Genomic DNA, 24,114 nt, shown 5'->3' on the forward strand with positions numbered 1-24,114 from the left:
GCATTAATAAAACGTGGATTATGGTAGAACGAGAGCGTGAGAGAGGAGCTCGGTGTGTCCTAAGAAGTCCCCCGGCAGTCTAAGCCTATAGCAGCTTAACTAAGGGCTAGTCCGGGCTAACCTGAGCCAGCCCTAACTATAGGCAAAATCAAAGAGGAAAGTTTTAAGTTTTACTTTAAAAGAGTTTATGTGAAGAGCTGACCGAATCTGCCCCCCGGACTGAAAGTGGAAGCTGGTTCCACAAAAGAGGAGCTTGATAACTGAAGGCTCTGGCCCCCAGTCTACTTTTTAAAACCCAACCCTTTAAATTCTATTCTTGATTTAACAGGGAGACAGTGCAGAGAAGTTAATACAAGAGTAATATGATCCCTTTTCTTAGTTCTTGTTAATACACGTGCTGCAGCATTCTGAATCAGCTGGAGAGGCTTAAGAGATTTACAAGAGCAGCCCGATAACAAAGAATTACAGTAGTCCAGTCTAGAAGTGACAAACGCATGAACTAATTTTTCTGCATCACTTTGAGACAGGAAGTTCTTGATTTATGATATGTTACATAGATGAAAATAGGCAGTCCTTGAAGTCTTCTTTATATGCGATATCCTGGTCGAAGAGAACTTCCAGATTCCTGACGGTGCTGCTGGGTACCAGAGCAATTCCATCCATAAAAAGTATCACGTGACAGCTGGCTTCGAAGGCGCTCTGGGCCTATTAGGATAACTTCATTTTTTTCTGAGTTTAGCATCAGAAAGTTGCTGGTCATCCAAGTTTTGATGTCTCCAAGACATCCTTGAAGTCTAACTAACTGGTCCGTCTCTTCTGGCTTGATCGACCGATGCAGTTTGTATAACAATGGAAGTTCATGCAGTGTTTTCTGATAACGTTGCCCAAAAGAAGCACATACAGTGTAAATAAAATCGGTCCAAACACAGAACCTTGTGGGACTCCGTGACCAACATTGGTGGTGTTCAAGGATTCACCGTTTACAAGCACAAACTGGGGCAAACTCCCAATAACTATGGAAGCCCATTTCCGCCACAAAAAAAAGAAGGGTTAGAAAGTCAAAAATATAACTTAAAAAGTTGAAATTATGACCTAAAAAGTCGAAATTATGAGATAAAAAGTCGAAATTAGGATGTAAGATATGCGCAGACTCCTTCATTGTTTGGTACATTGACTTTATAAACCCTCTCGCCGACTTCTTGTCAAAAGCGATCAGCGACCTTATCTGGTTTTATTGGACACTTTTGTGGTGTCTGACGTGACGTGACGTCACTGAAGCAGCAACCTGGCGGCTCGCAGCAGTCCAGCTGCAGTCAGAGGAGACATACGCCACGTCCAGACTCAAATCAACGCGCGCATGCACCCGCCGCTGATTCTGCAGCGTCTTTCCTCATTGAGAAATTAGCAACACTGGTTCAATAAAGAGATAACTCTCGTCAGGACATTTCAATTGTTACTAATCACCATAACTACAGAATACATACCACCCGGAATGTATTTTATCTCCCTAGAAGTTTGATTTATTTTGGACTCGCAAATACCGAAGATAATTTAGTCTCCGCTAAAAGTCAGACGTCCCTGTCCTCCCTGTTTAGTATGAGAGTGGAGTGAGTGGGTGCAAGTGTCCGTAGAACGTTTACAGTTTGCTAAAGTTGGCAAGATATTAATAGATTCGGACTTCCTGGTTTTATATATGGTCAGCGAGCGGTTGTTAAACACAAACGACACCTCTGTGTGACCGTAGACCGTTGTCACCAACCAAGTCATAATTTCTTTCTAACCCTTCTTCTTTTTGTGGCGGAAATGGGCTTCCATAAATACCTGTTATTGTTGAAGAAATTGGTAAATATAACACAAAAAAACCTTGACATTTGCCTGAAATAAAATAACTAACAACCCTATATGTCATATAAAACATTGAGATACTAAATTTACATCTAAGTGATGTGTGTGGACTGTGGGTGGAAGGTTTTATGTTGATAGAGTGAGGATTACTACTCTAGGAGAGGCTTTGGTGCAGGCCTTACGACTGACATACAACAGCAGTCAGAATTGCCTAACTCCGCCTGTGTTAGGCCAATCTGCTCCTTTCACTCCATTCAACACCCCCGCCGCCTCAATATAAAAAGACAACCGGTTTTGCCAACAATCACTTTAGTCTATTTTTAACATTAATGTACATAACAACAATGTACAATATACAATATAGACATTTCCTGTTTTTATAAAAATCAAATAAAGACAGTCTTTCTTGACCTAACATATTTAACTGTAATGGCAAAACTTACTATTTAGGATCTACATTGTTTATAAATGTAACTATTAAATTCTTTGCAACATGTTTTATGAACATTGTACCTGTTGTTCACAGCATTAGAGAAGCAACGAGTGGTTTTGCAAAACAAAACAAGAGTATAACACCACATGTAGGCTGATATAATGTCTACATTTGTAACTTTGGCATAATCTTATGTTGTAATTGCATGTTTTGAGTGAAACAGTGGAGCGGGGTGAGTAAACCAGCGGTTGTACCTCATTAACAGAAGCTTCTCAAACCTCTTGTCAGAAAGTCTATTTCTTGTAGGAGTGAACACCAAACCTCCCAGACTGAAAAGCCGCTCCACAGGATCACTTGATGGGGTTGGAGTGTTATACTTCAAGAATATTTTCTTATGTTTGAAAACTGATGCAGAATCTGAAGGTCAAAGGCTGAGCTCAAGTAGTCCATGACTTCAGGAGCAGGTCTCCTCTGGCTCTGCTTTAAAAGTGAAAAAGTCCATTTCACCTTGGCTGTCACATGTGGTGGGCACGCTGGCAGGGCTCTGTGCTGCAGGACAGTTGTGCGCTGTCAGAAGCTCTTTTACTCGTTCCCTCTTACCTGCATCTCTCAGCCATCGCAGTTTGAATTTTGGCAGCTGCAAGAAGAGCATCTTTGTCGTCCAGCACACCGGCAAAACGTGTCTGGATAGCCTGAAAAATATAATTCACATGTTTATGCCTACAAGGCCTACAAATTTATTCCATCCATCCATCTTCAGCCGCTTATCCGGGGTCGGGTCGCGGGGGCAACAGGTCCAGCAGGGGAACCCAAACTTCCCTTTCCCACATCTACCAGCTCTGACTGGGGGATCCCAAGGCGTCCCAGGCCAGTGCAGAGATATAATCTCTCCACCTAGTCCTGGGTCTTCCCCGGGGCCTCGAGCTGGCCGTGCCTGGAAAACCTCCCTAGGGAGGCGCCATGGGGGCATCCTTACCAGATGTCCAAACCACCTCAACTGGCTCCTTTCGACGCAAAGGAGCAGCGGCTCTACTCCGAGCCCCTCAAGAATGGCTGAGCTTCTCACCCTATCCCTAAGGGAGACGCCAGCCACTCTCCTGAGGAAACCCATTTCGGCCGCTTGTACCTGTGACCTAGTTCTTTCGTCATGACCCATCCTGCCGCCCAGGTCTGTTCCGTCTAGACCCCCCACTGCCACACTTGTAGCAGCGCTCCCGACCCCATCGGTTTCCCCCACAGGTGGTGAGCCCATGGGGAGTAGAGTCTTGGGCTGCCGCGTCACTCCTTCGGGCTGTGCCAGGCCGGGCTCCGCGGCAAGCCCGGCCACCAGACGCTCGCTGTCGGGCCCTCTATCTGGGCCTGGCTCCAAATGGGGGCCCCGGGCTTCCTCCGGGCCGGGTAACTCCTTCCCTCTTCCGTTTTTTCATAGGGTCTTTTGAACCATTCTTAGTCTGGCCCCTCGCCTGAGACCACTTTGCCAAGGGTAACCCTACCAGGAGCACAAGGCTCAGGACAACACAGCCCTCAGGGTCATAGGGACACACAAACCTCTCCACCACGATAAGGTGACGATACCCAAATGTATTATGTCATTGAATTACTTGCAATTACTTTAATTTTGTTTTTTTGGTTACTTACTGAGATATTTTTGATAATTGTTTTATTCTTCTTTTGCGATAATGAATATTATGTTCCATGTTCATAAATAGTGTGATGCAAGAAATGTTAACTAGCTTAAAAGATGGAGTATACCTGCACTATGGCATCTGGAAGGCCTGCAGTCATCCTGGAGAGGGCATCTTTCACAGCCAGGGTCTTCTGCATCAGAACTTCAGTGTGGGTGGTAAAGTCCCATAAGGACAGTCGCCTTGCAAAATGTCCAGTGCTGCAGTCAGAGGCTTCATGGCGGTGCAGAACTCATGCAGCAACTGGTACTCTTTGTCTTTGAAGCACTTAACTCCCAGCTTGATCCACAGGTGTGTGAAGAGACAGCTGTCCATCACTTTCATCCTGAGCTGAGAGGATTTCTGACACATCTAAAAAAGTGACATCATCATCATTATCTGTGGGGGAAGACTCTCCCTCCTCATTATCGGACTCTGTGACAAGCTGATTTTAAACACCATGACAAGTTGGATCCATTATCAGTCACTGTTGCAACTACATTGTTGAGTAGTCCATATGAAGAGTGAATGTTTTCGATTTCTGCACTAATAACATCATACGTGTGTGTACCGCGAATTCTCCTACATGCTAATGCAGCCTTCTGGCGCTGTAATGTGGATCTACTGATCCAGTGGAGCGATACTCCCATATAACGTCTATTGTTAGCAGTCCAAATATCCGCCGTAGTTGACACAAAGTCGATCTCATATAGCACGGCCTTCAGATTTCTCTCCATCGCTGCGTACTCCTTCTCGATTTAAGAAGCTCTCGATTTATTTAAGCTGTTCTGATGCAGCTCGCCACTGACAGTAGTAGGGATTTTGTTTATTATGGCACGAAACGAGGGCAAGTCAACCGTGTTAAAGGGCAGCATTTCCTCTACAACATACTGCCCGACCGACTTCTCCCCCACTTACTGGTTTTGCACCGAAGTCCATCTTTTGTTGTTTGTGTGGCGGGGGACCTCCTTCTCTCTGCTTCGTACCACCTTGTGGGATTTGCTCTGTGAGTTTCACTGTTCAGTGCTGTAACTCCAAATGTTTCTTCAAATTTGACCTTGGTCTATGTATGTACAGGTGGCGTGACCCTCATACTTAATTGTCGCATAGGCTACATGACTTCACTCCCAGAGACGCAGGAAATCAAATATTTTACTATTCATGACAAAATAGTAATGCACAGAGACTTGGACAAGTAACTTTAATCTGATTACTGGTTTGGAAATAGTAACGCGATAGATTACTCGTTAGGGTACTCGTAAGGGTTACTGGCAAGTGCCCTTGTCGAATCTACCATAGGAAGTGGCAGCTTTTGTCACTGTGTTTGGACTGCATTCATATAAAGTCAGGCCGTCATGGTTAAGAGAAGAAGAGCCAGAAGAAGAAGCCATTTTTATTGGCAAGTATTATATTATGCATTACGCAAGTGTGGCTCTTATCTCATCAGGAACACACATATAGCCTCAGCCTCTTCCTCTGTTTTGCCTACCAACTCCTCTGCAACTCCACGCAGCCCCACTCCTCAACTGTGGGTGAGTGGGGAGCAGGTCGTCCTCCAATCAGAGGGTTGTCGGTTCGATCCCAGGCCCTGCTAACCCGCATGTCGATGTGTCCTTGGGCAAGACACTTAACCCCACATGGCTCCTGTAGCTGCGACTACAGTGTGTGGATGTTAGTGACTGATGGCAGGTGTCACTGTGTGTGGTTCTCCTGTCATCAGTGTGTGAATGGGTGTGAATGGGTGAATGATGTCATGTAGTGTTAAAGCGCTTTGAGTGGTCAGAAGACTAGAAAAGCGCTAAACAAGTACAGGCCATTTACCATCCTCTTCCTCATCCTTTTCTCTCTGGCTGTTGACCCCGTACAAATTGTTCAACCATTTTGCGTGTAAAGACTTTTGCGATGAACTAATGCCTAAATGTTGAAGGGCTGAGAATATTCAACAGAAAAACTCATGGAGAAGAAAGTGTACAGAATGAACCACGTGCAAGATGTAACATACGTTTTTCATATGACAAATTATTCAAATATTAAGGGTAGGAACATCTACCCTCAGATATAACCACCATAAGATGTAATGTTGTGAAAAATGTGGTGTAAAGTATCAAGGAAAGAATCCAGATTCATTAATTCACTCACGCCGCTTCCATGCCGTGTGGCCTGCACAAAAGCCTCTCCTAGAGTAGTTATCAGTATTCTCTCAATGTGAAACTTCCCATGATTACTGTCCACACACTGGGCTAACAGGTCGATGTGTCTCCATGCGTTATGGAGCTTGATGTCAGAACCGGGTGGGAGGCAGGACTCAGACGCAGAGGAGGTGTATAAGATGACCGTTTTATTCGCACAGAGAACAAATAGGTCCAAGACATAAAGTCACTCCAAGGGAGGGAACAAGGCTACTTAAGGTAACCTCACTGAGACTTGACGAGAGGAGATTTAATCTCGCTTAATCAAAAACAAACGTGAGACAGGACAAAGATGCAACTAGACATACAGGTGTGGACATACTTGACTAGACATACTTGATTCCGGTTGGTGATTTATTTATTGACAAATCTCAGAATTTGAAGGTTTTCTATTTGATTTATTACTTCATCAGTAAGATATAAACTCTTTTTTACACTCACAGAGGTTACCTGTTTGAGAGGTTACCGATTTATTCTGACAGAATTATTTTCTTAAATAGACAAAGTAGCTACAGAGGCAATTACACTTGTTATCATGGGTATGCCACTTTTGGAGCAGAGGCTAAAAAGCAGGCTAGATGGTAAAAGGGGATCTACTCTTGATTGATTAATTGAAAGTGAAAACTATTAGCTAATGCCAAGCTCTTTTAATCAAACTGTGCTCCTCAGGTCAGAGATATGGCTTGTTTAGATGATGTCCTCACTAAAACAGCTACTTATTGTAAGAACATTTATCATTCTTACAGAGCTCAAAAAGTACACAAACTTTCAAATAGTGTCCAAGGTAGGTGCATCCTCTGGTCAGGTGTCAAACATAGTCCTTCTTTTGTCTATCTAATTTAACAGAACGGTGACAACACACAATTGCAAAGGCTGCAGTACCCTCTTGTGTGGCGCCACGGACGTTAGAACTAAAGAAAACCAGAAGCAAAGTCACACATGAACAGGTGTCTGTTCTAGTGTAGCTGAAGGGTTTGTGCATCACAATATAGTCAACAAGAAATAGCATAAAAATTAATATTAATTTGATGTGATGTGTATCGCATACAGTCAGGCAGAAAAAAGATATGAAGAAGTATGGTAAATGTAAACGGTTAAACTTAAAATATTAAATAATATTCCAAAGTGTAAAGAGTTCCATTACAGCAGTGATGTTTATACAGCATGCATGCTTTGGGTCACGTGACTGGTGTTCCAATAACAGTTGATGAACAGACCGTTTGGTCTCTCTTTATTTTCCCTTGAGCATAGACGAATGCCATCTTATGGAATTCCTCTCCAATCCTATGTTTTACTGACATGGAAAACCATATGTTCTGTACCAGAGACAGGGTCTACCTCGGTAGTGCTTCATAGTATAAATTAGGACCCATGGTAAACAATCCCATTAGGTGGGAGGAGATCAACACGTACAAAATGTAGGGTAGCTAATTTCATTAGATGGATAAAGCTATATGACACGCAAAATATTGTGGACATTAGCTTTAAGCTCTTTCTTTTGACTTTTTCTCATTCTTGAATCCTGAATACATTGCATGTCTTTCACAGTGGATTGCAAAGTATTGTTTAAGTGTTAGTAGTTTTATGTTGCCCCTCTTCCCCAATGCTGTTAGTTAAACTTGAGCTGTGTCCCAATTGCATACTACTACACCATGGTAGCCATTTACTTTTAATAGAGAAGAAATGGCTTTAGCTTTACAAAGTTGCAGTTTGACTGATGTCTGTTTCGACACATGCAGTATTACACCTCGTTAATGCCAGTATAAACTTTAAAATGAACTAGTCGCTATTCATTAACAGTAGGGGATATGGACTCAGGGCCTCATGTACGTACATTTGCAAACGTAGCGTTATCAGCACCACGGCCAAAACACCTGCTGGACTGGAATGTGAACGCTGAGTCAGAGATGTCATCTTTGATTTCTTCCAGTAACTGTAATATTGCGTGTCTGCTTAATCTGTAACGCGTAATGATTTCAGTTCACTTGATCACTCAGTTCACAAAAGTCTGACCCTTGTGGCAGAAATCCTTTCAGCTCGTCTCCTTGGCCTATGTCGCCGCCTGGCTCTGATTACTGCTGTCATTTCACCAGGAAGCAAATGTGAGGAAACCGCATTCTGGTTTACACCTGCTTTTAAGAGGCAGAGAATTCTCACCGCAAAACAGAGGTGCTTGCAAATACCGCGGAATATATAATTAGGCGCACATATGCATGACACAGAAAGGGCAATTTACTTTTTTCAGTCTCCGCGTCACCTCAGTGCGGCTTGTTTGTACTTACCTGGCCATGCTTTTACATGTAGGTAGTGAAACAAATACGCCTGAAGTGGGCGCAAAAGCGTTAGTACATGAGGCCCTTGGTGTCCGTCTCCTGTTTTTCTAACATAGGTCAGTCTCACATTCTCCTGGTTTGGTGTTCTTTCTTTTCTACTTTCCCTAAATGCAACTTCCTTTAAGCATGCATCAACATCCTGCAGTACAACTAAAACAACACCAAAGAATAATAATATGCTATTATTAGCCTGTACCATATGTACATCCAGACTCCACGGCCGGTTGACTGACATTACGGATACATTTGTCATCAAAAAACACATAAGAGCCCGTCCTGTGCTTCTCTTAACAATGTCTGTTTTTATTGTGCATCTGGTTGTAGTGTATTCAAAATATTGGCGATGTTCATTCATCTTACCATTTTTCAGTTGACATTTTTAAGTGATCATATTTTTTGTGTTAGTCCAATTGATCACTGGCATTTTGGTTCTGATTGTTTTTTGGCTTATTATGTATGTTTGCTTTGCTTTATTTTCAATTAGATATTATTGAAATAACAATGTGAAATATAATTACTTTGTTGTTGTTTTTTTTATTTGGAACTACTTCAGTGACTACCTTGTGTGTTTTTATTTTCTACAGTACACTTTCCAGTCAAATACTAAACTAAGGGATTAAAAATTCCAATCGAACAGTTGCTCAATCAACTCAACTTCAGTCATTTTTAAACATAAACAAAAGCTCACAAATTAGTAGGTGAAGAAGTTCCTGATCCTTTTTTTGCATCTTCCATTTTTCAGATGTTTGATAAACTATTCTAACTAAACAAATACGTCTTTGTTGAATAATATGACAAGAAGTAAAAAGAACAAATGAATTGCATGGTTAAAAAGTTGCAGTTTAGGGTTTGTCAGACATGTCAGTGTTAGAGTTCTTCTGTTCTTTTCTGTATGTAGATGGGCATGTATATTGCTCATTGTTTGTATATCCCCATCCCTTCCTTACAGCCCAAAGCTCTAATGCCGCCCGACCGCTTCGTACTGCCTTTACATGGACATGGCAACTGACTTACACTGTCACCCTCATCACCCCCATATCCTACCTAGTATGTTCATAGGTCCCACCCTCTCTTCACCTTCTCCCTTGTCTTTAGAGATATTAAAGTGTAATGTCATTCATCCATTCTACATGAAAGATCGAATTACAATTAGAACAAACTTTAACATGAATAGATTTTAGATACTATTGAAGTCTATTGCAGTGAAAAAAATGTATATACACATTTTTTGTAAAAAAAAAAAAAAATTTACCAGGAAAAAACAAAACATAAAAAACAGAATTATGGTGTTGTGTATGTGTTGTTGCCTACTGTACCGTCGTGTTAAGATAGAACACAATCTACAATGGATAAAAATGATCTTTAACGGTACAAAGTGGCTTTCCGACATTCTTACACAACTTTTCCTTTGTAAATTCTCTTCATGCCTAAATCATGTCGGCAATTTGTTGATGTAAGTTGACAATATACAGTATGTATCGTTACATTCTTTAAAAATGTTTTTTTCAAGATGCAGTTTGTAAAACATGAATAGTGGAGCGTTGTTATTCTTGTGTACCTCACACTAAAAGCATAGTGACTCAAATTGTGTTAAGTTCTTTACTATTACACATCACTGAATTATTAAAAGCTCAAGGAACCACCAATCATTTGGAAGTAGGTAGGCGCTAACCGTTAGAAACTGGTGTCTCATAATATGGATTACTCCATCGCACCAGGTTTCTGAAACCATTCTGAACAATTTCCTCCTATTCAGCCACAAGCTACTGATCCTCGTCAATTTAAATATATATTCCTTATATATCAAATGAAAAACAACAGGATGCAAACATGAACAAATACTTGTAATATGTATATTACACCTTGTTAATGCCAGTAAAAAACGCTAGATTCACCTTGACCTACCTGTAACCGCATCTATTAAAGAGGTGGTTCCTAAAAGCTTACAAACTGCATCTCCAATTGACTTGTGAACGTTGACAACTGAATAAATCTTTGAACCCATACAATCAAATGGCCTTGATCAACAGTGTTGTGCTTGTGAATGCATATGTTGGTGTTTGTGATTTTCTTTAAACATATATGTATTGTGCACCAAAATTGGGTATGCACATGCTTGATGGCAGTGGATATTTTTTCCATTGTCAATGGCACTTTGAATGTTCACTCCAATTATACCTGCTTGAGATCATATTTCCATAATCAGAAATGTAACGTTACTTACAAAATAGGGAGGCCATGTTATAAAACACACACCATTACCACAGTGTGAGAACTACTATCTATTTTTAACAAATACAGAAGGGAATTCTTTGTTTAACAAGCAGCAGTATTCAACTTTCATTCCACATTAAGACAAACCTAAAAAGGCTTTGTAATTAGCAAGACTAACAGAAAATGATATAGTGAACAGTACAACAAATATAAGTCCCTCTAAAACAAGTCTCTGTCAAATGTGTCAGATTCATACAATGTGTATATATATTACAGTTTAGTCATTGTGATTCTGCTTTTATATTTTATATTTCATTTACCAGTGCTTAAGAAGATTTGGACTATTATTTTATTTTAGTATAAAGTAGGAGGGTGTATGTATCAAATTATTATTCAGGGACTAGGTCTCCGGTTGTTCTGCTTGGCCAAGGCTAAGAAGGTTCATGTCATGACATCTTTCACTCAGGCAGATTTCACAGTGTGAGCATTCAGGTGACTTTGCTCTAAGTATAAACTTAAAGCCGTTATAGTTGGATGGCATTTTCTTGGTCACAGAGCTGCTCTTTCAACAAAAATCATTGTTATGTGTTGAATAATTAATCTCCCTGATTTGTCTACAGTTTTCTGTTAATGTTCCACTCTCTGGGATGCCTTCCATGTAATTTACACACATCTGATCCTGACCTGTAGATACACTGTAAAAATTAGCTACCGGAAAGTTTTGCATTTCTAGGTTGTGAACTCCAGATTACGATATACGAACTTTCTTATTTAGTTTCACAAAGGGTTTCCCATATGGTAATTACAGAGGTTGAATTATTTGTCATATACAATCACGAATTGGCTGGAAAATGCATCCAATCAGTTTTGATTAGACTGTTGTCTTTAGTATGAAAAAATAACTAATTGTGCATCCAATTCATTTATCTCAAACGTATCTTATTATTAACAGCTCTATCTTCACTGTTCAAGGTGGCAAAAACAAACTGATTGTTTGTATATTGTTATGGACAATAAAATGTAAGATTGACGGAACTTTGACCTCCAGAACAGCTCTGCAACCGAGAAATGTGTGTACAACTATAACTTAAATTTTCTGTAAATAAAACAATAGGTTTAAGATGATTGGAGAGCCATTGTTATTTCCATTATGATCGCAATTGGATAGTTTAATTAACCTAGATCGAACAAGAGGTACTATGTATGCTTTTCTTTGTATTTTGACCATAAGTCCTCTGCATAATTCAGCAAATGTAGTGTATCACTTTAAAGTAACGGATTGTACTTTCTTTTCAGTTTGATACTCAAGAAATTGAGTACAAAACCCTTATACATAATTAGAGCAAGCACGTTGAATTTAAAGCAAATTTAACTTCATTTTTCGGGCTCAAACATCTTAAGCCTATTTAAATACATTACATATGCCACTTTTCCTTTTTATTAAGAAATTTATATGACAACTTTAATTCATTGTTTCGAGTTTAATTGTTGCCTGTTTGTTGTTTTGTCCAGATGTGTTTATTATAGTATATACTATGAAAATGCTTATGCTGGCCTCTAACATGACTCCCTGCCTTTCTCCAACCTCAGGAGCTGAGTTAGTCAACCCAGTACTTCAGGATCCATTAGTGCATTCCTCTGTAGCTCCCCGTGCTCCCATCCTTCCCACTCCCTCCACACACCACTCACTCCTCACCATTGTTGAGACCACCAAAGAGTCCCAGTCCAAGAACACTGAGGCGGGGGTACCGCGGCAGCGCTGATTGTGATGATGATGGCTTGGTGATATCGGGGTATGGCTCTGGGGAAGCGTTCAAGTCTAACCTGCCCCCTACTGATGATGAAGATTCTCCTCGGTAACAGATAAGACCTCATCCACGTCAGGCTTTCAAGGTGGCTACAAAGCTTATACATCCAGGACTTTTAGACCTAACAAACCTTCAATCCCAATCTCCAGAGGCGTTAGGACTACCACTACCGCCATACTACTAACCGCCGACCAGAGCCGCACCACCGCCACCTCTGCCTCCACCGCACACCTCAACAATGTTCCAGCCAAACAGCCAGCTGGCAAAATGAATTACCGCGAGCTAAAACCCCAGCCCGACTTAGTGTTGCTTCCATTGCCCACATCCTTTGAGGTAGACAGCACCAAGCTGAGGGGCCCATTAATAACCTCCCCAATGTTCCGTAATATACCCACAGCACTCCCCACAGAGCCGGGCGTAAGGCGAGTTCCAGGGCCCTCGGAAGTGGTCCGTGAATCTAGCAGCACCACCGGGATGGTCATCGGAATAGTGGCGGCCGCTGCCCTATGCATCCTCATCCTTCTGTATGCCATGTATAAGTACAGAAACAGGGATGAAGGCTCCTACCAAGTGGACGAGAGCAGGAACTACATAACCAACTCCGCTGTGCAGAGCAATGGCGCTGTCATTAAGGACAAACAGCAGAGCTTGAAAGGCAGCAACAAGAACCAGAAAAATAAGGATAAGGAGTACTATGTGTGACTGTGAGACTTTTGTGAGCATGAAAGAGTGAAGAAAGAAAGCACTGACAGAACATTTACGTATCGGTTTCCTCGCGAGGAGCTATGACAAATGATGGTAAAACATGGAACTTGAATAATATACTGTGCTGAGTAGTTGAAATGATTATATGTACTGTAATATAAAGCACACTTACTATTGTAAGCATAACGACAAGGCTAAATAGCAACTTTAGAGACCTTACTCTTCTATCTGGTCTGAAACGTTATCAGTATAGAACAATTTTACAGCTACATCATTCTCCGAAGTGACTTTTTGAGCTTGGTGATCCTTGGCATTAAACAACTTTTTTGTGGAAGATTATTCATTACAAAAGGCTCATAAGCTTATATATTTTCAGCATGTAGTGCTTAACAAGAGGGGTCAGGCCAACTGTAATTATAAAAAAGGACTCGATACATTGGAGTAGGACACATTTTTATGGTTTATACATTATACAAGTGTGTTGTCTAACATATTTTGCTGAAAGCAAAAGGAAAAAAAATACAAGAGAACTGCGGGAAAAGACTATTTCTGTGTATGAATGATACCAAGTGAGAAAAATTGCCACAGATCTGAAATCTGTTTGCTCTGGCATTTGATCCGTATTGCTTGACAGACCTTGCAGAAAGAAGTGGTGTTTGTCTAGGTAGAAAGCAACTGATTGTTAAATGCATGCCAACCTAATTCTACAGTAAAGTACAGTACAGTAAAAGTCCAGTAAACAGTGTTCAGCTTGGACCATGTTCTCTTATTTAATGCCAAACAATTATTCATTATCTGATCAGAACTGAGACCCTAACCTGTTTTTCAAACTGTCAGAAATATTGAAGATGGAAAAATCTCTTAAAATGTATTATTGATGCACAGCCAATGGTGGTTTTATCTTTTTGCAAAACTGTATGTTGGTTTGTTGCCTGTTGTTCTTATTTTCTATGGAGGGGTGAGGAGAAAGATACATGCAGTACTACAACACTGTTAACAAATGTTTATACAGACTCAAATGTTGAAAGTGTCAATTATATCTGCTGTCACAGTAAACTGTGTCAAAAACATAAAATTTGTTTACATATTTTATTACATGCTAGCTGTTGTACTTTGTAGGTAGAAAACTGTACATATATCATGGCAGTTGTAATTTTTAGTACTTCTATTGTACAGACACATGATTTATTGACGTATTTTATGACAGATCTATTAACTGTTGATTTAAATGGCGAAAAACCTGGAATGTGGAGAATAATATTGATAATTCATGAAGAATAAAATGTATTGTTAGCCTAGTTCTAACCAGAGATGTTTCTAAAGTTGCATGAATATTGAACTACTTGCAGTTGTCCAACAAAGGTGCCCTTCCCTCTGTATCATGGTTTACATGTTCTGGGGTACACTAGTGATATTTCCTTTTGAAAGAGAATAAAGTGAGAGTTATGACAAATACAGAAAGACAAAGAGGCCGTAATAGATGGGTTTTCACGTTTCAAAAGAGCTAAAATGGTGGTGGTGTCTGTATGCGTGTTGGGGTTGGTTTGGGCCTAAGTGGGACTGGTCACCTTAAATCATTGTCGTGTCACCTTTTTATCATTAGTCAACAATATTATACTGTCCATTTGTGTTTCCATTATCTGTCATTGTCACTTATGATGTAAAGGTGCGATCTTTTACTTTCCAGAAATCCACCTTTTGTGTTATAATTGTTACTTTCCATAATCTTTTTCCATCAGTTTGATAACAAATAAAACATTATTTTTTCTCTGAAATTATACTGCAGTCCTTGGATGAATACAGTAAAGCAACCTCTGATCAATGATCTACCATTTCAATATTTTTTACCAGATTCATCAGGAAAAAGAACATCGGGTGGCTTTGATGCACCGGAAAACTTTCTTTATAACCTTAAAAACAAGTGAGCCACAAGAAAAGTTAAGCTATCTGCTGCTTCAGAACTGTGTGGATGTGGTTCTTGCTCACAATTGCGCAGTCGATGTCATTGACTTATTGGATTAAGTTGTTTGTACTGTAGAAGTGCAGTAAAGGGAATGTATACCAAATACTGGTTTCAGATCGGGGGTTGTGGCCATCATCAACCATTTTGTGGCCAATATCCTGTGCCTGGGGCAGTTCTCATCCAATAGGCTCCCGGAAGTCCAACTTCTGCCTGAGCAAATCTATTCACAACTTTTGCAAATTTGCATTACCAAGAGCAGAAAGAATGTGCATTTTAAAGTACTGTATTCATAGTTAATAATGTATCCATCACTGCCTAATCAGTCGCAATTCTTCACTCACTGACATCAAAAGATACCAAATTGTGTGAAATGGAGGTCAAACCCTACTGTTCGAAACTCATATTTATTTCTGTTATATTGCTGCTTTTGAACAGAATAAAAGCTCCATAGATTTTATTTTCATGCATTTTACTGTGGACAATTTTTTCACAGATGGATTTTCAAAAAGCTCACTTCTGGAAGCCAATGCTGAAAGCCAATTGTGGTTCAGGATCCCACAATCTGTGAGTTTTTGTGTATTCCAACATATATTCATCTACAAATCATTTCTACATAATATTGTTCAATGTTAGACTAATTTGTCCCTTTTAAACAAGACATTTATTAAATAATGTTTGCAAATAGACAGAATTGACAACATACCACAGTGGTATGTGTTAAGGCAGGAGGGGCGTGAATATAAAGAAGCAAGATGAACTTGCTAAAACAGGGCGGGGGGCGGGCTCTGGGAAAAAAAATGCGCTGTTAATCAACCGTGGATGGGCTTTGCCACCACAAGATTGTAAACATCATTGCACAAACTTGAAATCATTTGACCGAGAACACGATGTGCCTCTGTGTGAAGGAGCACAGAATTTCTGTTGTCTTAGTCATCGATAGATAGATACTTTATTGATCCCTCAAGAGGGAAATTTTGTTATCACAGCAGCATGTACAGGGAAGAATAGAATAAAAGGATACACATTATATACAATATATACAATATAATAAGATAAAAAAATTAAATAATTAAATTAAATTAAATAAACTAAACTGAAACAAAAGAATAACCTTCAAAAAGAGACAATAATAATAATTTGTAAAAGGAGAAGAGGAAGAGGAACAGCAGCAATAATACAACATTATCGCAATCACCTCCAGACTATAATGAAAAGGAGTTATACAATGATTGCACAACTATGTGTTTTTACTTCATTGGTAATCTTCTGTTGTTGGGTTACTGTGGGTCCCCTGATCCCTGGCAGCTTTCTCCTTCACCGTTGTCCTGGTAGGTCCTGCAGCCTCTTTTCCGAGCCCCTCTACCATTGTCTGTCTCCTGTATGGTTTTATGTATTTTCTCATGGAGGCCAAGATTCCTCTATTTCATTCCAACATTCTTCTATTTCTGCTATTTCTCTGGATCTCAGTCTCTGATGTGTGGCTGGTTGTCAGATGCTTTTTTTTCAGATCTTGGATCTTGTTCCTCTCAGCTTGTGCATGGTTGTCTGGAATAGAGGTATGCTGGCTGCTTGCTGCCTCACCTGAAATACATATATATGTATTTAACGCAGAGTAACTTGTCAGTGGACTTCTTGAGTTTGTTAAGTCTCTCTGCCTAAAGACTTTAATAGTCATCCAGGTCATCCAGGAAAGGCTTTATCCAAAACTGCCCATGGACTTCAGGAATTTCTTACCTATAAAATTAGGACACACTGCTCCTCTGACTTTCCTACTTTTCTTTTGATGCAAACTATCTTAGTCCTTCGCTTTTTATTTACCTGATATTTTGTAGTTTTAGCCCTGGAGTAATGGCTTTTATGACTGCTTCAGTGATCAGACTGGTGACTGTGGGTGAGTGGGGAGCAGGTCGTCCTCCAATCCGAGGGTTGTCGGTTCGATCCCAGGCCAGGCCTTAACCAAAGACGAGGACACTTAACCAACCATTGCTCCTGTAGTTGTGACTACAGTGTGTGAATGTTAGTTACTGATGGGCAGGTGTCACTGTGTATGGTTCTCCTGTCATCAGTGTGTGAATAGGTGTGAATGGGTGAATGATGTCATGTAGTGTTAAAGCGCTTTGAGTGGTCGGAAGACTAGAAAAGCGCTATACAAGTACAGTCCATTTACCATTTACCATGGGCTTAGTTGGGGGTTCGCTGTCTTGTCTTGATTTAAGAGTTAGGTAAGGGGGGAAGCAGGATGTGCCGAGCAGGCAGACACGAGTCTGACAGGATGGGGAGTCAGTTTCTGTCCTGGCTGAGGAATGTAAGGTCTGCGGGTCAACTAGCAGATTTACCAGCCAAAGGGGGGTTAGAGACACACCAACACTATTCAACATACACACTCTGTTTACGATGTTTACGTTAAGTCAGGAGTCTGGACATTGGATGTGACCGGATCTTAGATGCGGGAGGTGGAAGGTCCTCCTCTACGCCAGTTTAGGGCCAATAGAAATATTTCCTTCTCTGTCTTTCAAGGGTTATAAAACATGATGTTCTTGCTGATGTTAGTTAGTTGTTCTTCCGGTCTGTGTGCTGCCTGAACTGCTCCTGCCTTTGCAAGCGCAGCGCTGATACTTGACCTGTGATCTGACAAATAAATTTCCCAGAACGAGAGAAGTCGTTCGGCTGAATTTTTGATGACCCCGACCAGGCTCCAAATCTTGAACACGTATTCTTACAATTCTCCTTCTCAAACCCACCTCCTACTTCTCGTGTCGCACCGACCTCACCTCTTTCGCCCTCACTTTCCTCTTTCACCGCCCTCTCTCCTAACCAAATTCTTACCCTAGTAACCTCTGCCCGTCTGACCACCTGCCCTCTTGACCCGATTCCATCACATCTTCTACAATCTATCGCACCTGACCTTCTTCCGTTCCTCACCTGTCTCATCAACAACGCTCTGTTATCTGGCTGTTTTCCCAATTCTCTGAAGGAGGCAAGAGTCAACCCCCTCCTGAAGAAACCTACCCTCAACCCTTCTGAAGAAAACAACTACGGACTCTTCTTCCCTTTTTGTCCAAAACCCTTGAACGTGCGATCTTTAATCAACTCTCCTCTTATCTCCACTGTAACAACCTCCTCGACCCCCACCAGTCAGGTTTCAAGGCAGGCCACTCCACAGAGACTGCTCTCCTTGTTGTCTCAGAGCAACTCCACACTGCTAGAGCCGCCTCTCTCTCCTCTCTCCTCTGTCCTCATCCTTCTGGACCTCTCTGCTGCATTTGACACGGTCACCACCAGATCCTTATTTCCTCCCTTCAGGAACTCCCTACAGGCTCTGCTCTCTCCCTTCTCTGGTCCTACCTCGACCTGCCGCACCTACCGGGTAACCTGGCGAGGATCTGTGTCGGAACCTTGTCCTCTTACTACTGGAGTTCCTCAGGGTTCCGTGCTGGGTCCCCACCTGTTCTCGCTTTACACCAACTTTCTTGGCGCTGTCATTCGCTCGCATGGCTTCTCTTACCACAGCTATGCCGATGACACCCAACTAATTCTCTCCTTCCCTCACTCGGACACCCAAGTGGCGGCTCGGATCTCTGCCTGTCTAACTGACATCTCTCAGTGGATGTCCGCCCACCATCTGAAAATCAACCCCGACAAGACTGAACTACTACTCTTACCCAGGACCTGACAGTCAACTTTGGAAACTCCGTACTAACGCCCTCTTTGACCGCTAAGAACCTCGGCGTCACACTCGACAGCCAACTCTCCCTGACTCCCAACATCACTGCGACAACGCGATCCTGTAGATACACGCTCTACAACATCAGGAGAATACGTCCCCTTCTCACTCAGAAGGCAGCGCAGGTACTGATTCAGGCTCTTGTCATCTCCCGCCTGGACTACTGCAACTCCCTCCTGGCTGGTCTCCCTGCCACCGCCATTCAACCTCTGCAGCTCATTCAGAATGCAGCAGCTCGACTGGTCTTCAACCTTCCGAAATTCTCCCACACTACTCCACTCCTCCGCTCTCTTCACTGGCTACCGGTGGCTGCCCGCATCCAGTTCAAAACATTGGTGCTCACGTACCATGCTGTGAATGGATGGGGTCCAGCTTACATCCAGGACATGGTCAAACCCTACATCCCAACCCGCACTCTCTCCGCTCTGCATCTGCAAAACTACTCGTTCCTCCCTCACTGAGAGCAAAACACTCGACTAGATCTCGACTCTTTGCTGTCCTTGCGCCGAAATAGTGGAACGAGCTCTCTGAAGACACCAGGACCGCAGAGAGCCTTCACATCTTCCGCCGCAAACTAAAGACACACCTCTTCAGACTCTATCTCGACTAAAGACTAACAAATTGTAGCACTTAAATTGTACTTGTAACGTCACTCATCTATAGCAAATTGTAAATTGGCTTATTTGAGGAAATTGCACTTTCTTGTTTCTTGTTCTCCTGAGTTTGTACCCTATGGTTGAATGCACTTATTGTACGTCGCTTTGGATAAAAGCGTCCGCTAAATGACATGTAATGTAATGTATCGATCATTTAGACACCAACCCGTATAGACACCATCCCTAATAGATTTCCTTGGATAAAATCATCACGATAGCCGTACTGGATGCCTTCTGAGCTAGCATGTATTGTTTGTGTCCTGTGTTTGTCTACCCTCCTCTTGTTTCTTACATAGATCTGTCACTATCTCTGTTAAGGCTGTGTTGGAACGGCGCAGTTCACTGATTTCATTTATCAATGAAGACATTTGATCGTTAGCTGTGTCCCTTGGCTGCACAATCATTGGGTTCTATAGGTAGACCCTGTCTGTTTTGTTGAAAGGCTGTTACATCACCTGTCGGCTCTTTTCCCACTTCGACTGCTTCTTTACCTGCTCCTGATGCTTTTGTAGCTCTTCTTCTTCAAGGCCACAGTACATTCTAGAATTTCCTCATCAGTCATACCATCGTAGTAGAGCCAAGGATCTTCATTTTTTGCAGACAGACCAAACTTCTCCCAGCTGTAGAACACAAGAATACATGTACAAAATATGTTATAACCTAGCAGTCTCTATATATATATATATACACTTTTTTCAGATTTACAAAAATATCACCATAAATGATTTGACAAATAAAGAATATATATCACTCAAAATAGTACAATCTTTAAAGGTTTGATTTATCATGGTATGCATAGAGTTAAGAAACCTTAATGAATAGAACCTTTTACTAAAATATGTATGTCACGGATGTAGGTTCTCGGGGCGCAGAGACAGCACGACACGGCAGGGTTGGTTGCAATACAATAGGTCTTTATTTGCAGTTTTCACACACACGGAGCAGTGAGGTCTCCGCGTCTTCCTCGTCTCTCTCTCTCTTGTCGCCGCTCTCACTGCTCTTAAAAAGACACAAACACAAAGTTAGATTGGCATCAGCTGTGCTGATGCCAATTGCTCCCACCTGGCACCGTTCCCTGAGCCACTCCCCCCTCTCTCCCGCTGCAGACGAGCCAAAACCACGCCCGCCACCACATACCCCCACCGCCCGACTCCGACACCGGCCTAACCAACCCCCCCCCCCCTCAAGAGGGCGGGAGAGGAAGTCTGCCACGACCATCTGCGCCCCCGGCCTATGGACCACTCTGAAGTTAAAAGGCTGTAGCGCCAGATACCACCGGGTGATCCGGGCGTTGGTATCCTTCATGCGGTGGAGCCATTGGAGCGGGGCGTGGTCCGAACAGAGGGTGAAAGAGCGTCCCAGGAGGTAGTAGCGCAGGGAGTCCACCGCCCACCGGATGGCCAGGCACTCCTTTTCCACCGTGCTGTACCTGGCCTCCCTTTCGGACAGCTTCCGGCTGATGTATAAGACTGGGCGGTCGACCCCCTCCACCTCCTGGGACAAAACGGCCCCCAGCCCTCTGTCCGATGCGTCAGTCTGCAGAGTGAAGGGAAAAGAAAAGTCAGGGGTATGGAGGAGTGGTTCCCCACAAAGAGTCTGTTTCACCTTCTCAAACGCCTGCTGGCACTGCTCCGACCACTGGACCGGATCTGACGCACCTCTCCGAGTTAGGTCGGTCAAGGGGCTGGTGAGGTCCGCGAAGCCGGGAATGAACCGCCTGTAATACCCCGCCAGCCCCAAGAACCGCCTCACCTCTTTTTTCGTCTTGGGCCGCGGGCAGGCCGACATCGCCGTCGTCTTGTCTACCTGAGGACGCACCTGCCCGCCCCCCAAGTGGTACCCCAGATACCGGACCTCCCTCCGTCCAACTGCACACTTCCCCGGGTTGGCGGTGAGCCCCGCCCGTCTCAGGGACTCCAGCACCGCGCCCACCCGCCGCACATGCTCCGCCCAGGTGGTGCTGTGGATAATGACGTCATCCAAGTAGGCGGCTGCATATGCAGCGTGGGGACGCAGCACCCGATCCATGAGACGCTGGAACGTGGCCGGGGCACCGAACAAGCCAAAGGGAAGTGTGGTAAATTGGTATAACCCATACGGAGTGGAGAACGACGTTTTTTCCTTGGAGTCTGGAGACAGAGGAATCTGCCAGTAGCCCTTGGTTAAATCCAGTGTCGTAAAGAAACGTGCAGAGCCCAGCCGGTCCAGGAGTTCGTCGACCCGGGGCATCGGGTAGGCATCAAACCGTGACACATTATTCACCCTGCGATAGTCCACACAGAACCGCACCGACCCATCTTTCTTAGGCACAAGAACGATGGGGCTACACCAGGCGCTGTGGGACTCTTCTATTACCCCCATCTCCAACATACTAGCCAATTCCCCCTGAACCACTTTTCTTTTGTGTTCGGGCATCCTGTAGGGACGTGATCTCACAGTCACCCCCGGGGGCGTCTCGATTCGGTGAGCTATCAGGTCGGTCGGGCCTGGCAGGGGGGAGAACACGTCAGCAAACTGCTTCTGCAACTGGGCGATGTCCATTCTCTGGTCCTCGGAGAGACGGGCCTCGTACGGGAGCGGGGTGGGATCAGCCGCTTTTGGCACCTCCGGCCCCAGCTCTTCTCTTTCCGGTACCGCGGACACCAGGGCAACAGACTCCGCCTCCCTCCAGGCTTTCAGGAGGTTTAGGTGGTATATTTGCGTCGCTCCGCCCCGGTCAGACCGCACCACCTCATAGTCGACATCCCCCACCTGCCGTGTGACCTCAAAGGGCCCTTGCCACTTAGCCAGGAGTTTAGAGTTGGAAGAAGGAAGTAACACAAGTACCTTTTCTCCCGGCGTGAATTGCCGCAGCCTGGCTCCTCTGTTGTACAGCCGTTGTTGCCGTTCCTGGGCCTGGAGCAAATTCTCTCGTGACATTCTACCCAGTGTGTGGAGCTTTGCTCGCAGGTCCAGGGCGTACTGGATCTCGTTCTTGCCAGGGCTCGGACCTTCCTCCCAGCTTCCCTTAATTAGGTCCAGCACCTCCCTCGGCGTCCTGCCAAACAAAAGTTCAAAGGGAGAAAACCCCGTGGAGGCCTGGGGAACCTCCCGCACTGCAAACAACAGAGGGTCAAGCCAGTTATCCCAATTACGTTCATCTTCGCTAATAAATTTACGGATCATGGACTTCAGAGTCTTATTCATACGTTCCACCAGCCCATCCGTCTGCGGGTGATACACGCTAGTACGAATGGACTTGATGCCCAGTAACCCGTAAAGTTCTCTCAGTGTGCGCAACATGAACGAGGTGCCCTGGTCAGTCAGAATCTCTTTAGGGATTCCGACTCGGGAGATGACCTGAAACAGAGCCTGCGCGACACTCTTTGCAGAGATATTGCGCAACGGTACTGCCTCCGGATATCGCGTTGCGTAATCCATGAGGACTAACACAAAGCGATATCCGCGTGCGCTCCGGTGAAACGGCCCGATGAGGTCCATACCGATCCGCTCGAACGGAACCTCCACCAACGGCAGAGGACGCAACGGCGCCCTCGGGATGGCCGGAGCGTTTACTAACTGACACTCCGGGCAGGACGCGCACCGGCGGCGCACGTCCCCCCGGATACCTGGCCAATAAAATCGGGTCATTATCCGGTCTAGCGTTTTTTCGTATCCCATATGCCCCGCCATCGGGTTATAATGAGCCGCCTGGAAAATCATTTCCCGACGGCTTTTCGGCACCAGCAACTGGGTGTTTTCCTGCCCCGTCACGACTCACTCTATACAGTCTGTCCCTAATCAATGAAAAGTGCGGATATGATTGCGCCGCGTCAGGGCGCACCAACTGACCATCAATCCTAATCACTTGGTCGTAGGCTGAGCGTAGAGTATCGTCACGAGACTGCTCGAGTGGAAAATCTTCCATGGAGTCTCTACGAGAGGCTCCGCCGACTCGCCCTCCCCGTCTGCAGCGTCGGACGACCTCGCGTCACCGCTGAGCTCCGCGCACATACCGCATAACCCTGTCGGTTGTGAACGCACCCCCGCGGCCAGCCCCATTAGCTTATCAAATCCTGGCCAATCTGTTCCCAAAATCACAGGGTGCATCAGGCGGGAGCTAACCGCTGCCTTCACACTATGCTTTTTCCCTCTATGCCTAAATTCTACGGACACTATGGGATACTCGTGAACGTCCCCATGCACACACCTTATTTTCACCCGTGACGCCTCCACCAATGCCCCGGGCCGAACCAGGCCCTGGTGAATCATAGACTGCATGCAGCCTGAATCAACCAACGCCTGGCGTATACCCCCCTGGATTCTTACCGGAACGCGGTACGTCGCTCCCGGACCGGGGAGGGTGTTGGAACGCCGGCAACCCGAATCACCTGCCCCACCTCCATCAGCGGACACTCTCTCCGGAGGTGTCCGGGCTGCCCGCACCTCCAAAATTCCTGCCCCGGCGTTTGAGAACCCCCCTGTGGGTCGGGAAGGGCACCGGAGCGCTCTGCGGTCGGCGGGTAGCGGGCCGGAAGGAACGATGTCCGTCGCGGGGCCGGCACGGGTCGTTCCACCGGCGGCAGCTGCCCCCCTCGCCG

The 24,114-nt window shown here is 44.1% G+C and overlaps 2 protein-coding genes across 3 annotated transcripts in view; one reads left to right on the plus strand and one right to left on the minus strand.

The window, feature by feature from the left end:
• nrxn3a (neurexin 3a) overlaps positions 1 to 14,966 on the plus strand; it is a 119,226-nt gene extending 104,260 nt beyond the window's left edge. The window contains 3 exon segments of the mRNA XM_078089104.1: positions 12,269 to 12,428; positions 12,430 to 12,521; positions 12,524 to 14,966. Coding sequence (XP_077945230.1) covers positions 12,269 to 12,428; positions 12,430 to 12,521; positions 12,524 to 13,188 — 917 coding nt within the window. The 3' untranslated portion in view covers positions 13,189 to 14,966.
• A 1,112-nt stretch (positions 14,967 to 16,078) lies between these two features.
• On the minus strand, positions 16,079 to 23,236 carry LOC120832428 (uncharacterized). 2 transcript variants are annotated; one of them, XM_078089096.1, is made up of 3 exons: positions 20,360 to 23,236; positions 16,973 to 20,154; positions 16,079 to 16,735 (listed from the first exon to the last, which is right to left on the minus strand). In XM_078089096.1, the coding sequence occupies exon 1, from the start codon at positions 23,234 to 23,236 to the stop codon at positions 20,450 to 20,452; it is 2,787 nt and encodes a 928-aa protein (XP_077945222.1). In that variant the 3' UTR covers positions 16,079 to 16,735; positions 16,973 to 20,154; positions 20,360 to 20,449. The 2 variants fall into 2 exon arrangements, with proteins under 2 accessions (XP_077945222.1, XP_077945221.1); XM_078089095.1 differs by having other exon boundaries at positions 16,079 to 20,154.
• Between the last annotated feature and the right edge of the window lie 878 nt (positions 23,237 to 24,114).

Source organism: Gasterosteus aculeatus, chromosome 15 (genome assembly GCF_964276395.1).
Source record: "Gasterosteus aculeatus chromosome 15, fGasAcu3.hap1.1, whole genome shotgun sequence".
Classification (NCBI taxonomy): Eukaryota; Metazoa; Chordata; class Actinopteri; order Perciformes; family Gasterosteidae; genus Gasterosteus; species Gasterosteus aculeatus.

Excerpts from the sequence above, each read along its gene's own strand:
- LOC120832428 (XM_078089096.1), bottom strand. The coding sequence starts at position 23,236 with ATGATTTTCCAGGCGGCTCATTATAACCCGATGGCGGGGCATATGGGA.